At 42.7% G+C, this 16,053-nt stretch overlaps 1 protein-coding gene across 3 annotated transcripts in view; it reads right to left on the bottom strand.

The window, feature by feature from the left end:
* LOC129814435 (abl interactor 1-like) overlaps positions 1 to 16,053 on the bottom strand; it is a 58,377-nt gene that overhangs the window by 23,373 nt on the left and 18,951 nt on the right. For 2 of the 3 annotated variants that reach the window (XM_055867547.1, XM_055867546.1), the window contains exons 3-6: positions 3,975 to 4,151; positions 1,147 to 1,161; positions 667 to 779; positions 352 to 492 (exon numbers count right to left, since the gene is read on the bottom strand). In XM_055867547.1, coding sequence (XP_055723522.1) covers positions 352 to 492; positions 667 to 779; positions 1,147 to 1,161; positions 3,975 to 4,151 — 446 coding nt within the window. The remainder of the gene's footprint in view (positions 1 to 351; positions 493 to 666; positions 780 to 1,146; positions 1,162 to 3,974; positions 4,152 to 16,053) is intronic. The other variant, XM_055867545.1, reaches the window with a different exon arrangement.

The following is a 16,053-nucleotide window of genomic DNA, read 5'->3' as shown; positions in this document are numbered from 1 at the left end:
GAAATCCAGCCTTCATTAAGTGGAGGGGAGGCAATGCTTGGTTTTTAATCACATGAAGGCTCTTACAGACGAGCTGCGGTAAACGGCTATTGAACTGCGAGTAAATCCGCCCACCGTGTGTAGAGACCAGCGGTCCCCTTTGTTGTCAGCACGAATGTTGTCATTAAAACATGGTTTGATTGGATGACAAGATGAACTGGGCTCATTGGTCAACCATGCAGGCTTTGTTGCTGCCAATACCTTTCAGACATAAAGAAAAGTCTGCTAAACGTTGGCTTCACCACGTCTTGGTTTGAAAGGTGTAAAACACACTAACAGGCACACACACACACCAGTGGCCCACTGTGTTACCTGTGTGTTCTGGGTCTCTGGTTGAGGGAGGCTGTGCGTGCAGGGCTGTGCTGGCTGCCTAGTCGTGCTGGGCTGGTCATATAGTCGTTAGGTACCGTTGGAGGCTTGACTGGCTCCAGGGTCTTATAGGGGGTGTTTCGCCTGGAGAGGACACACACATCGAGAACATTAAGTGCAGGTCAACACAACACACACCAATAACATTTCGCACGTTAAGAAAACACACACGTGCACAAACACACCGATAACTTCAGTGCACATCAGCACAACACAGGCGCACACACACTCATACACACATTTTTGGGATAACCATACCCAAGAGTTCCACGACCAGCCATGGGTGGGCTCGGGGGTTTCTGTGTCGGTGGATTGGTCCTCGATAATGTCCCCCCTCCTCCTCCCCTCGCTGGCTGGTTGTTGCCATGTTGCTATAGACAAGAAAAACATGGATACTAAGTCATAGGTGGCCTACTGATGTTCAACCCTTTACAAAGGCAATTACTGTATGTTACATTGTGCGAGTATCCTATTACAGTACGGTGCAGTTTATAGTTAACATTTTGCTTTCACTTTTAGTGTTGTGTGATGGTATTGTGATGGTATCTGTATTGTTTAATTGAGAGGTGATTTAGATCATTTGGAGACATAACAAGGACCTTATATTAGGACTACATTCTCTCATAAAGTTTTCATATACCTACAACATATACTGATGTTACGAAATGAGGCGGCCCAGAATAATGGGGGCTTAGAGGGCCAAAGCATCGTGGGTAGGGGGAGAAACACAGCTCTTACCTTGGCTTTAAGCCACTGAGTGCAAGCAGTAAGAAGAGAAGAGAGACAAAAAAACAACATGCTCATTGGTTAAGAGTAGCAGGTGAGTAAGAACAAAGGGATTAACTAACACGTGTGCTTATTGGTTAAGAGAAGAGACAGAGTGAGAACTACAGTAATAACAGCTGTGCTCACTGGTTAAGAGTAGCAGGGGAGTAAGACCTAAGGAGTAACACTTGGGCTCACTGGAGGAGACATAGTAAGAACTCTTGTGCTTATTGCTTAAGACAAGAAAGATGACTAACACTTGTTTCATGTCATTATTATGTGTTGGGACAGCCTGCGGGACATAAAACAGAATGAATGTGAACACACAGCGTTAAGTAGGGAACATATCATTTCCCCAAGTGGTGTCCCCTCTAATCCACTGGATTAGAGAGTATTATTTTGTAACTATTCTAGTTAGGAGTACAGTGAAAATATAATTTAAAAAGAGATAGAGGTAGCAGGGATAAAACACTTTGAGTTCTCAACGATTACGTTCCTGAATTAGCCTGAATAGTGAACTGTGACCTCTGACCTTCCTATCCTATTTATCCAACACCTAATATTGCACCTTATCAACGACAGCTGCACCCTAATTGAGATAGCTCACAGTTCAGTCTGTCAAATGCCTGATTTGGGTTCTACTGGACGCTAGCTGTTGTAATCAGTCAGTCAGTGTGGTCTAACACGTGACTTGCGTTCACAGTAACTGATGACAGTCAACTACCCTGTCTCTCTAAAATGTCTCCTGATTCCGTAATTGTTTGCGAAGCTCCCTCGGCTGTCACTATGGATGCGTCTGTAGGGGGAAGACACACGCCTCCGTCTCCAGGGGCAACTGTCTGTCAGTAATGACTATTGGGAGGATACCACGGTAACCGGGAGGCGAGGAGAGTGATTTGGTGTTCATTGTCCAAGGCGAGCCCTCGGGGACTTCTCCTGCCCCAACGAAGGGGAAATAGGATGTGAGAATGAGCTGGGCTAATGAGCTGTTCACACGCACATGCACACGTATACATACAGTACATGAGCCCCCCACACACACACAAATCACAATCCCATACATAACACACACACAAAAACGCATGGCGCTAATACTACACAAGTCTGCTTAAATATACATCCAAAGACACACACATCCAACCACTCGGGCCTCATCGACATTAAAATGTATATGTTTACTGGTATTAGCATCAACACACACACACACACACACACACACACACACACACACACACACACACACACACACACACACACACACACACACACACACACACACACACACACACACACACACACACACACACACACACACACACACACACACACACACACACAGGTGTGGCACTGGGCTGATATCAATGGCTCTGAATTATTATAACACACGTATGTTTCGGTGGAGAAAGGGGAAATCTGAGAGGGCTCCCTCTCTGTCTGACTGTCTGACAACCATGAAGCAGACACAGTGAAACCCGAGGAATCAAAATGGAGGTGCACCAGATTCAGTACATTGCACTACTGAGTCCTGAGAAGCATGAATCTGACAGCTTTCTGTACCAGACACAGGAAACCTATCTTAAAGGTGCACTTCACCACTTTTTAACATCGATTATCTTTGGGGACATACTAGTTCCTACATACGTGAAAATTGTGAAACTTTTGTGCGTTTTGTAGTCAAAAAGATTAGAAGAAAAGGTCAGAAGACAAATGCCCCATATGATGTCATCGGGGGTCATGACTAAAATGATGTTGACCTGTTCTTGAGTAGCTGGAATACGTTAACGCTACAGTACCAAAGTGTAGACCGAGAAGTCATATTGTAAATTTGGTCACTATAGGAAACACCAATATAGTGGACAGACATATTACATACGATATGCATGTATCCATTCGCTAATTTTCTACTGCTGCAAATTCTCAAATCCATTTGTATCATGAGACTAAGACAAATCTGTGAATAGGGCCTCTTTTAGTTAGAATTGCTTTGCAGCGGATGTTAGAAGAATATCAACAAACAAACTCATTATCTAACATAAGACACAGTCACAGCAAGAGTAATTTAGTGATTCATTCATGCATAGCACACCATGGCAAATAAAGGACTATCGAGAGAGAGAGAGAGAGAGAGAGAGAGAGAGAGAGAGAGAGAGATCCAAGGGAGGGAGAATAAAAAATGAAGACGGAACCGGAAGATAGCTGAAAGATTATTTTCCCACAATTCACGGGGGATATGATGGCGTCAGACTTCCCAGCCAGTAACCTCCTAGTGTTCTTGGACACAGACAGAGGGTAGAGGAGCCAAGTTTGTAACCACTGACGGCTTCGCCCACTACACTGACAGCTACAGTGTTATGTTAAATCTTCACACGCCCTACTGCACTTCATTAACTAAAAGGGCAGTTTATTGATTAGCATGATTTAATTAAGTGGAGGTAATTAAACGGTAATAAAATGGCTCGACAGACCACTTACATGACTGTTCCAGGCGTGAATCTGGTGCTAATTGTGTGTTTGCCTCCCAGGAAAATGGATTCATACAAGGACTAGTACACACCTGAGGGAATGATGACGAACTAATTATTGACTCCAGTTGATCAATTGCTATGAAGGATGTAAGCCGAAACCAGCATGTATACTGGAGACCTCAATGCAGTATTACATATAGAGTAGTGTTTTTTTCTGAAAATGTCAGTATGAGGCACTGAGGCTGACGCGACTCCAGTCTGTTGCTTTTACTTTAAGAAGGGGGGGCTCTTACTTTGACACCGTGGCTTTTTCTTTGAAATATAGGGGACTCTTACTTTGACACCGTGGCCCACATCGTCCAGCAGCGTGTAGTCTATGGGCTTCCTGATGTACCGGACTGGCCGCTCCATGTTGCCTGGGGCGATGATCTTGTGCGTGCGCGACGTGTTCTTGTTGGTGGTCAGGATGCCGATCTCTCGCCGAGCCACCTTCTCCTTGTGGATGTCCACTGTCTGAATGGAGGGATGGAGAGAGAGAGAGAGAGAGAGAGAGAGAGAGAGAGAGAGAAAGAGAGAGGATTAGAAGCAAGGAAGAGGAAGGAGTGCTCTGCTAAATGTAATTACAGTGGCTTTACACTGTCATATGTTTGGCGTGTCTGTCATAGATTTCTACTACAGTCTTAGATCATTACATTTTACTATGACTGTTTAACACCTCCATTAAGTCATTTTTACGGCAGCATTAAGAAAGCGTATAAACTATTCATATTGATGGACGACAACAACCCTTAAGGGTTGAAACAGGGAGGGACAGCCTGGACATGTCCAATAACTCCACTGGACGTGTCGTGTTTTGTTGCAAAACGTTTTCCTACTGTGTGCCCTAATGAACACGACCAAAGAACACTGCCTTTACCTTGGAGACCATTCAAAAGACAACTCCCATCTGGGTCAGTTGAAACTGCGAGTGACTCCCATAATCCTTTTAAATTACAGTCATAAATGATATGATCTCGCAGCAGGTTGCCTGTCTCCTGCTAGAGCCTCAGAGGGTTGATTCTTATGAGCGATAGATGAAGGAATGAGGGTGGGTGGGATGTGTATGTCTCTGGGCATTTAGGTCACACTTCAGTCAGTAAGAGAGAGATGATGTGTGTGTGTGAGAGGGAAGGGGGGGTTGGATAGTGTGTGTGTGTGTGTGTGTGTGTGTGTGTGTGTGTGTGTGTGTGTGTGTGTGTGTGTGTGTGTGGGGGTGGGTGGGTGGGTGTTTAACTACTCTTGTAGGGACCAGACATTTTGTTACAAGGTCAAATGCTATTTCTAGAGGGTTTAGGGTTAAGGTTAGAATTAGTGTTAGGGTTAGGTTTAGGGTTTAGGGAAAATAGGATTTTGAATGGGACTGAATTGTGTGTCCCCACAAGGTTAGCTGTACAAGACTGTGTGTGTGTGTGTGTGTGTGTGTGTGTGTGTGTGTGTGTGTGTGTGTGTGTGTGTGTGTGTGTGTGTGTGTCTAAGCAATGAGGTCACACTTCAGCCACTGTTCATCCAACTGCGTTAACTACTCTTTAAGGATTCCATTGTTGTAGGAGCTAGAGATGGAGAACAAGTGAGAGAAAGGGAATATTTAATAGACAGGTAGTTCATTTGACCCTCTGGAACGACCTTAAAGAAGTCCCTGAGCTGCAGCCACACAAACCTCTCTGCGTTCAATGCTACACATTTTATGTGCTGTGTGATAAAAATAGAAAACAAGGTTGTAACTTCTTTTTGGAGAGGAAACAACATGATCACGCCCAGCTTCAGCTTGGAACCAGCACCAAACCCTTCATGCCCATTTCCTGTCTGTATCAGAGATAAGGGGCTCTCAAACAGTTCATACAGAAAGAGAGCAACAACAAAAAATCACAAACAAAATGAGAATGAGAGGGCAGGAAAGAAAAGAAGAAAGAGAGAATGAAAGGTTTAGCTATGTGGTTAGAAATGTGTTGGTTCCTCTGTTACTGTTCAGGTCGACGTCAAAGAGGTGCACCACATTCTCTGTAGATTGGATCTTCATATGATTGCCTACCACAAACAGATAAGATCTGCTGAATCAATAACAATAATACTAATAGTATAACATATGCCATTTAGCAGACACTTTTATACAAAGCGACTAACAGTCATGCGTGCATACCTTTTACGTACGGGTGGTCACCGAAACCATCGGTGGTTAATGCCACAACTCCTAATTTCTTTATGTGCAAGTCTCACGTAATTCTGACAGAACATTTTCCCAACAGTAGAGAAAATACCTTTTTTTTTACCCAACAATAGCATGTGAAACTTGGAATGTCTTTGAAATGTACATCAGCATTGACCATTTTTTCAAGATATTTCTTTCTCCAAGAGAAAAAGGTTCATTTCAAGAGATAACAATAATCTGTCCTTTTGATTGAAAACATTGTCCTTCATGATTATGTACTGTTGTTAAAGCAGGTGGCCTAACTAAACCATGACAAAAAAAGACAAAAAAAACAAATGGTGACTTAAATTGTTTTTATAATAGCCCTAATGTAGACCGTATTTAACTGAATTGTCCTTGTACATTAGATAATTCAGTTACGAATAGTTAGATATGAACTTTTCATATGTTCATGAGTAAAAACCAGTCTCAAGTCATCTGATGCTCAACTGTTAACAGAAGGATTCCTGGAATGACAGTTGAGAGATGGGCAACGCTGCCCCAACGCAGACCGTTTAGTTGGTCAAGACTGGTCCGCTTGGTCAAGACTCTGGGGGGGATTTCGCTATAAACTGTTCATAGGAATTTTTGCTAGAGGAATTCATCTCTCACCAAGTGTCCTATGACGTTTTGCACCCTAACCCCCTCAAAGCTAGGATTGGAAATCCCAATCCCTGGAAAGCCTCATTGGTTAGTATGCTCTAATAGTCCCAGCCAGACTGTAAAACACCTGGATTGTCAACTCATCTCACCTCTTGCTCTAAAGGCATCAGCATGCTTCAGTTCAGTTGACTAGTCGATCCGAACAAGTATGCTTTCCTACTCCCATAAAAGACCTTCGCATGGAAAACCAAAAAAAGCAGCAATAGTCGTTTATCCATTTTAAAGACGCGGTAGCCAGTACACACTTCCTCAAAATAGTCAGAATTCATCGAAAACAATTCAAGAAATCTGTCATTCATTTTGATGTTCTTGCGCAGGAGATCTTAGTCACGCCATTCTACATCTACAGCGGGGAGAACAAGTATTTGATACACTGCCGATTTTGCAGGTTTTCCTACTTACAAAGCATGTAGAGGTCTGTAATTTTTAGCATAGGTACACTTCAACTGTGAGAGACGGAATCTAAAAAATCCAGAAAATCACATTGTATTATTTTTAAGTAATTAATTTGCATTTTATTGCATGACATAAGTATTTGATACATCAGAGAAGCAGAACTTAATATTTGGTACAGAAACCTTTGTTTGCAATTACAGAGATCATACGTTTCCTGTAGTTCTTGACCAGGTTTGCACACACTGCAGCAGGGATTTTGGCCCACTCCTCCATACAGATCTTCTCCAGATCCTTCAGGTTTCGGGGCTGTCGCTGGGCAATACGGACTTTCAGCTCCCTCCAAAGATTTTCTATTGGGTTCAGGTCTGGAGACTGGCTAGGCCACTCCAGGACCTGGAGATGCTTCTTACGGAGCCACTCCCTGGCTGTGTGTTTCGGGTCATTGTCATGCTGGAAGACCCAGCCACGACCCATCTTCAATGCTCTTACTGAGGGAAGGAGGTTGTTGGCCAAGATCTCGCGATACATGGCCCCATCCATCCTCCCCTCAATACGGTGCAGTCGTCCTGTCCCCTTTGCAGAAAAGCATCCCCAAAGAATGATGTTTCCACCTCCATGCTTCACGGTTGGGATGGAGTTGTACTCATCCTTCTTCTTCCTCCAAACACAGCAAGTGGAGTTTAGACCAAAAAACTCTATTTTTGTCTCATCAGACCACATGACCTTCTCCCATTCCTCCTCTGGATCATCCAGATGGTCATTGGCAAACTTCAGGCGGGCCTGGACATGCGCTGGCTTGAGCAGGGGGACCTTGCGTGCGCTGCAGGATTTTAATCCATGACGGCGTAGTGTGTTACTAATGGTTTTCTTTGAGACTCTGGTCCCAGCTCTCTTCAGGTCATTGACCAGGTCCTGCCGTGCAGTTCTGGGCTGATCCCTTACCTTCCTCATGATCATTGATGCCCCACGAGGTGAGATCTTGCATGGAGCCCCAGGCCGAGGGTGATTGACCGTCACCTTGAACTTCTTCCATTTTCTAATAATTGCGCCAACAGTTGCTGCCTTCTCACCAAGCTGCTTGCCTATTGTCCTGTAGCCCATCCCAGCCTTGTGCAGGTCTACAATTTTATCCCTGATGTCCTTACACAGCTCTCTGGTCTTGGCCATTGTGGAGAGGTTGGAGTCTGTTTGATTGAGTGTGTGGACAGGTGTCTTTTATACAGGTAATGAGTTCAAACAGGTGCAGTTAATACAGGTAATGAGTGGAGAACAGGAGGGCTTCTTAAAGAAAAACTAACAGGTCTGTGAGAGCCAGAATTCTTACTGGTTGGTAGGTGATCAAATACTTATGTCATGCAATAAAATGCAAATTAATTACTTAAAAATCATACAATGTAATTTTCTGGATTTTTGTTTTAGATTCCGTCTCTCACAGTTGAAGTGTACCTATGATAAAAAAGACCTCTACATGCTTTGTAAGTAGGAAAACCTGCGAAATCAGCAGTGTATCAAATACTTCTTCTCCCCTCTGTATATACATTTGCTAAAATTTCTAAAAACCTGTTTTCGCTTCAACATTATGGGGTATTGTGTGTAGATTGATGAGACAAAAATAATAATACATTTTAGAATAAGGCTGTAATGTAACAAAATGTGAAAAAAGTAAAGGGGTCTGAATACTTTCCGAATGCACTGTATATGTAGAAGAAACAAAGAACGTCTGCTCATTTGACGTAATTTATTTATATTTTCAATGGTTTCATGAAGATGGAGCTCTACCAGCTGCTCATTGAACATCCTTCAGCCCTAGGTCACAACGTGAGAGAGAGTAGTAGCTTGCCTCAGCCAACATATTTGAATAAGTATATCATCAAAAGTACACTTCACCAAGCAAGCAGCCTTGTCCTCATCACATCTCACTTAGTTAACGTTAGCTGGCTACCTAGCCAGCAAGGTAGTTAGCTCAGCTATCTAGAGAGCAAGATTGTTAGCTTAGCTAGCTAGATAGCAATCTGTGCTACGTATATGCTAACACTGGACTGGCACTAAAGTGAACACTCGTCCTTGATACAAAAAGAAAACTGTTACTGTTTGGGCCAATTATGTTAGATAGTGGGCTTATTTTGTTCGTTTTCTGAAATATGCAATCTGCAAAAAGCAAGACCGTTAGCGCAGATCTATAATTCAGGTCATGTGCCTGCACTCATGATGAGATAAGTAGCTAATGTTAGCTAGCTATCTGAATTAGGACATGAGACTAAAACCTGTGCGGCAAGCATTTGCCCGCATAAACGTGTTTAGTCATCAGCACATGCCAATTACAGTTGAAATTATTAGCCAATACATATTGCATTGAATAACAGTGTAATGTATATGGTTTCTGTAAGAAAACATTGTCATAATGAACAGCTAGCTTGTGCTTGTCATAACGTAGTCTCATTGCCAGGTTGCAATAAAGTGTTTGTTTAATGACCTTCGAATGTTATAAACACTGTAGTAAATCTACTCAAGACAAATGCTGATGCTTACACCTAGGTTTGACATTACGAAAGGCATGTTACTGCATTTCAATGCTTATTTTTTTGCATACAAAAAACTTTTGCATACTCCTTATCCACTGTTATAGATACACATCTTTAAGTTGTACCTAAGAATGCAAACTAAACAAATTTTGTATTTAAAGGCATATTTATAGAGGATCTTGTTGCTTTTTGGTGGATATCCTGTAAAACACAAATAAAATGTTCTTAAATAATGTACATTTTAATATTTTTGTTTAAAAAAAATCATAATTTAGAGTATCTGTTCATCGCTTGGAGCACAATTTGTGTAAAAAAGTCTGTTTTTCATTCCACCTCAAAAAAACAATATATCAGATACTGTATATACAGATAATCGGTGACTTTTGCTTCCCTAAAATTGGTATCGGACCTAAAAATCCCATACTGGTCAGGCTCTACTAAAGGTGGATACTACATCACTTCAACCAGGATCTGGGAAATATCTTCAATATGAAACAAAAGCAATGATACACAATAGCTCCAAGACCAGAGAGTTATCTTATTCATAATTTCTCCACAAAGAAGATTTAACCTCAGTGCTTATCCATACAGTACCATTACTAGGACGGATGAAACACAGAACCTACCCAAGGATCAATAGCCATCTCTTTTATGACAGGCTTTTATGACTTCTCAACTCAATTACATAGCATGCAGGAAGGATTGGGGTGATTAAAACCGGGGCGTTTCACACGCACCAGGTATTAAGAGATTTGTACTCCAGCCCAATCCTAATGGACTATATGAAGAGAATAAGCACTACTAGCTAGTATCTCAATGTTTCCCAAACTCGGGCCTGGGGACCCCAAAGGGTGCACATTTTGGTTTTTTCCCTAGCACTACACAGCTAATTCAAATAATCAACTAATCATCAAGCTTTGATTATTTTAATCAACTGTGGTAGCGCTAGGGCAAAAACCAAAACGTGCACTCCTTTGGGGCCCCAGGCCTGAGTTTGGGAAACACTGAGCTAGATGGTTATGGAGCAGATATTTTGTATGCTGGTGAATGAACAAGAGGCCTATAAAACCACCTTGACTCATGGCCCCAAGGAACGCTCTACTTACTGTGAGTGTGTGTGGCGTATTCAGAGAGTGCTGTTGTGTATCTTTGGTCGTGTGCACAATGGTGTGAGTGCCAGGGCTGAGAGTGGAGGTTTTTGTGTGATTGTGTATCTGTGTATATAAGTGTGTGTGTCTGGACAGGTGAGGCGTGGTTGATAGAGGTGTGTGTGTGTCGTGTGCTTCCATCTGTGTGCATGCTCACATGCGTGTGTGTGTGTGTCATGTCAAATCAAATTTTATTTGTCACATACACGTGTTTGGCAGATGTTATTGCGGGAGTAGCGAAATGCTTGTGTGCATGTGCTTCCATGTGTGTGTGTGTGTGTGTGTGTGCACATGAGATGTGTGTCTGAGCCCATGTATGTGTGTATGTATATTAAAGTTAAAGGAAATTAAAGGAAATCATCAACACTGACCACACCGATCACTTATCGCAGGCATTTTGCTGATATCGTTCATTTCGATAAGTAGTCTATACTAGAGAAATGTGAAGTTTGAAATGAAATACGTTTGCTAATATGGGTGGTGTTAATGGGATAATTGATGGCTACAACCGTCAAACTAGTAAAGGATAATAAAAAAACATCTTCAATGCTCTTACTGAGGGAAGGAGGTTGTTGGCCAAGATCTCGCGATACATGGCCCCATCCATCCTCCCCTCAATACGGTGCAGTCGTCCTGTCCCCTTTGCAGAAAAGCATCCCCAAAGAATGATGTTTCCACCTCCATGCTTCACGGTTGGGATGGAGTTGTACTCATCCTTCTTCTTCCTCCAAACACAGCAAGTGGAGTTTAGACCAAAAAACTCTATTTTTGTCTCATCAGACCACATGACCTTCTCCCATTCCTCCTCTGGATCATCCAGATGGTCATTGGCAAACTTCAGGCGGGCCTGGACATGCGCTGGCTTGAGCAGGGGGACCTTGCGTGCGCTGCAGGATTTTAATCCATGACGGCGTAGTGTGTTACTAATGGTTTTCTTTGAGACTCTGGTCCCAGCTCTCTTCAGGTCATTGACCAGGTCCTGCCGTGCAGTTCTGGGCTGATCCCTTACCTTCCTCATGATCATTGATGCCCCACGAGGTGAGATCTTGCATGGAGCCCCAGGCCGAGGGTGATTGACCGTCACCTTGAACTTCTTCCATTTTCTAATAATTGCGCCAACAGTTGCTGCCTTCTCACCAAGCTGCTTGCCTATTGTCCTGTAGCCCATCCCAGCCTTGTGCAGGTCTACAATTTTATCCCTGATGTCCTTACACAGCTCTCTGGTCTTGGCCATTGTGGAGAGGTTGGAGTCTGTTTGATTGAGTGTGTGGACAGGTGTCTTTTATACAGGTAATGAGTTCAAACAGGTGCAGTTAATACAGGTAATGAGTGGAGAACAGGAGGGCTTCTTAAAGAAAAACTAACAGGTCTGTGAGAGCCAGAATTCTTACTGGTTGGTAGGTGATCAAATACTTATGTCATGCAATAAAATGCAAATTAATTACTTAAAAATCATACAATGTAATTTTCTGGATTTTTGTTTTAGATTCCGTCTCTCACAGTTGAAGTGTACCTATGATAAAAAAGACCTCTACATGCTTTGTAAGTAGGAAAACCTGCGAAATCAGCAGTGTATCAAATACTTCTTCTCCCCTCTGTATATACATTTGCTAAAATTTCTAAAAACCTGTTTTCGCTTCAACATTATGGGGTATTGTGTGTAGATTGATGAGACAAAAATAATAATACATTTTAGAATAAGGCTGTAATGTAACAAAATGTGAAAAAAGTAAAGGGGTCTGAATACTTTCCGAATGCACTGTATATGTAGAAGAAACAAAGAACGTCTGCTCATTTGACGTAATTTATTTATATTTTCAATGGTTTCATGAAGATGGAGCTCTACCAGCTGCTCATTGAACATCCTTCAGCCCTAGGTCACAACGTGAGAGAGAGTAGTAGCTTGCCTCAGCCAACATATTTGAATAAGTATATCATCAAAAGTACACTTCACCAAGCAAGCAGCCTTGTCCTCATCACATCTCACTTAGTTAACGTTAGCTGGCTACCTAGCCAGCAAGGTAGTTAGCTCAGCTATCTAGAGAGCAAGATTGTTAGCTTAGCTAGCTAGATAGCAATCTGTGCTACGTATATGCTAACACTGGACTGGCACTAAAGTGAACACTCGTCCTTGATACAAAAAGAAAACTGTTACTGTTTGGGCCAATTATGTTAGATAGTGGGCTTATTTTGTTCGTTTTCTGAAATATGCAATCTGCAAAAAGCAAGACCGTTAGCGCAGATCTATAATTCAGGTCATGTGCCTGCACTCATGATGAGATAAGTAGCTAATGTTAGCTAGCTATCTGAATTAGGACATGAGACTAAAACCTGTGCGGCAAGCATTTGCCCGCATAAACGTGTTTAGTCATCAGCACATGCCAATTACAGTTGAAATTATTAGCCAATACATATTGCATTGAATAACAGTGTAATGTATATGGTTTCTGTAAGAAAACATTGTCATAATGAACAGCTAGCTTGTGCTTGTCATAACGTAGTCTCATTGCCAGGTTGCAATAAAGTGTTTGTTTAATGACCTTCGAATGTTATAAACACTGTAGTAAATCTACTCAAGACAAATGCTGATGCTTACACCTAGGTTTGACATTACGAAAGGCATGTTACTGCATTTCAATGCTTATTTTTTTGCATACAAAAAACTTTTGCATACTCCTTATCCACTGTTATAGATACACATCTTTAAGTTGTACCTAAGAATGCAAACTAAACAAATTTTGTATTTAAAGGCATATTTATAGAGGATCTTGTTGCTTTTTGGTGGATATCCTGTAAAACACAAATAAAATGTTCTTAAATAATGTACATTTTAATATTTTTGTTTAAAAAAAATCATAATTTAGAGTATCTGTTCATCGCTTGGAGCACAATTTGTGTAAAAAAGTCTGTTTTTCATTCCACCTCAAAAAAACAATATATCAGATACTGTATATACAGATAATCGGTGACTTTTGCTTCCCTAAAATTGGTATCGGACCTAAAAATCCCATACTGGTCAGGCTCTACTAAAGGTGGATACTACATCACTTCAACCAGGATCTGGGAAATATCTTCAATATGAAACAAAAGCAATGATACACAATAGCTCCAAGACCAGAGAGTTATCTTATTCATAATTTCTCCACAAAGAAGATTTAACCTCAGTGCTTATCCATACAGTACCATTACTAGGACGGATGAAACACAGAACCTACCCAAGGATCAATAGCCATCTCTTTTATGACAGGCTTTTATGACTTCTCAACTCAATTACATAGCATGCAGGAAGGATTGGGGTGATTAAAACCGGGGCGTTTCACACGCACCAGGTATTAAGAGATTTGTACTCCAGCCCAATCCTAATGGACTATATGAAGAGAATAAGCACTACTAGCTAGTATCTCAATGTTTCCCAAACTCGGGCCTGGGGACCCCAAAGGGTGCACATTTTGGTTTTTTCCCTAGCACTACACAGCTAATTCAAATAATCAACTAATCATCAAGCTTTGATTATTTTAATCAACTGTGGTAGCGCTAGGGCAAAAACCAAAACGTGCACTCCTTTGGGGCCCCAGGCCTGAGTTTGGGAAACACTGAGCTAGATGGTTATGGAGCAGATATTTTGTATGCTGGTGAATGAACAAGAGGCCTATAAAACCACCTTGACTCATGGCCCCAAGGAACGCTCTACTTACTGTGAGTGTGTGTGGCGTATTCAGAGAGTGCTGTTGTGTATCTTTGGTCGTGTGCACAATGGTGTGAGTGCCAGGGCTGAGAGTGGAGGTTTTTGTGTGATTGTGTATCTGTGTATATAAGTGTGTGTGTCTGGACAGGTGAGGCGTGGTTGATAGAGGTGTGTGTGTGTCGTGTGCTTCCATCTGTGTGCATGCTCACATGCGTGTGTGTGTGTGTCATGTCAAATCAAATTTTATTTGTCACATACACGTGTTTGGCAGATGTTATTGCGGGAGTAGCGAAATGCTTGTGTGCATGTGCTTCCATGTGTGTGTGTGTGTGTGTGTGTGCACATGAGATGTGTGTCTGAGCCCATGTATGTGTGTATGTATATTAAAGTTAAAGGAAATTAAAGGAAATCATCAACACTGACCACACCGATCACTTATCGCAGGCATTTTGCTGATATCGTTCATTTCGATAAGTAGTCTATACTAGAGAAATGTGAAGTTTGAAATGAAATACGTTTGCTAATATGGGTGGTGTTAATGGGATAATTGATGGCTACAACCGTCAAACTAGTAAAGGATAATAAAAAAACTGCGGTGTCACGCCCTGGCCTTAGTATTCTTTGTTTTCTTTATTATTTTAGTTAGGTCAGGGTGTGACATGGGGAATGTTTGTGTTTGTTGGTTTTGGGTGTTTCTATGGTAAAGGGGTTATTGGGTGTAGTATATGGGTTTGTGTTGAGTTCAGATGTCTAGCGTTGTCTATGTATGTTTAGTTATCTAGGAGAGTCTATGGTTACCTGAATGAGTTCCCAATTAGAGACAGCTGATTTCGGTTGTCTCTGATTGGGAGCCTTATTTAGGGTAGCCATGGGCTCTCATTGGTGGTGAGTAATTGTCTATGTCAGAACGTTTGTAGCCTGTGTGTGTAGTGCACAACGTTATTTAGCTTCACGGTCGTTTGTTGTTTTGTATAGTTTGTTAAAGTGTGTCGTGTTTATTTTCGTCATCTTTTAAAAATAAAAGAAGATGGCTTACTTTCCAAAAGCTGCGTTTTGGTCCATCAATCCGCCACACGATCGTGACAGAACTACTCACCATTACAGGACCAAGGGGCATGGAAAGCGGCAACAGGACCCACCTACACAGGATTCGTGGACATGGGAGGAGATACTGGATGGTAAGGGGCCGTGGGCACAACCGGGAGAATATCGCCTTCCTCGTGAAGAGCTGGAGGCAGCTAAAGCCGAGAGGAGGCGATATGAGGAGGCAGCACGGAGACAAGGCTGGAAGCCCGTGAGTACAACCCAAAAATTTCTTGGGGGGGGCCTTAAAGGGAGTGTGGCGAAGTCAGGTAGGAAACCTGCGCCTACTCCCTGTACTTACCGTGGAGAGCGAGAGTACGGGCAGACACCGTGTTACGCAGTAGAGCGCACGGTGTCTCCTGTACGCGTGCATAGCCCGGTTCGGTACATTTCAGCTCCACGTATCGGCCGGGCTAGACTGAGCGTTGAGCCGTATGTCATGAAGCCGGCCCAACGCATCTGGTCACCAGTGCGTCTCCTCGGGCCGGCGTACATGGCACCAGCCTTACGCATGGTGTCCCCGGTTCGCCTACATAGGCCGGTGCGGGTTATTCCACCTCCCCGCACTGGTCAGGCGACGGGGAGCATACAACCAGGTAGGGTTGGGCAGGCTCGGCGTTCAAGGGAGCCAGTACGCCTGCACGGTCCGGTATTTCCGGCGCCACCTCCCCGCCCCAACCCAGTACCACCAGTG

The sequence above is a fragment of the Salvelinus fontinalis genome, chromosome 17 (genome assembly GCF_029448725.1).
Source record: "Salvelinus fontinalis isolate EN_2023a chromosome 17, ASM2944872v1, whole genome shotgun sequence".
NCBI classification, from domain to species: Eukaryota; Metazoa; Chordata; class Actinopteri; order Salmoniformes; family Salmonidae; genus Salvelinus; species Salvelinus fontinalis.
The sequence above is the reverse complement of the archived record's forward strand: the minus strand, read 5'-3'. Positions and strand labels throughout refer to the sequence as shown.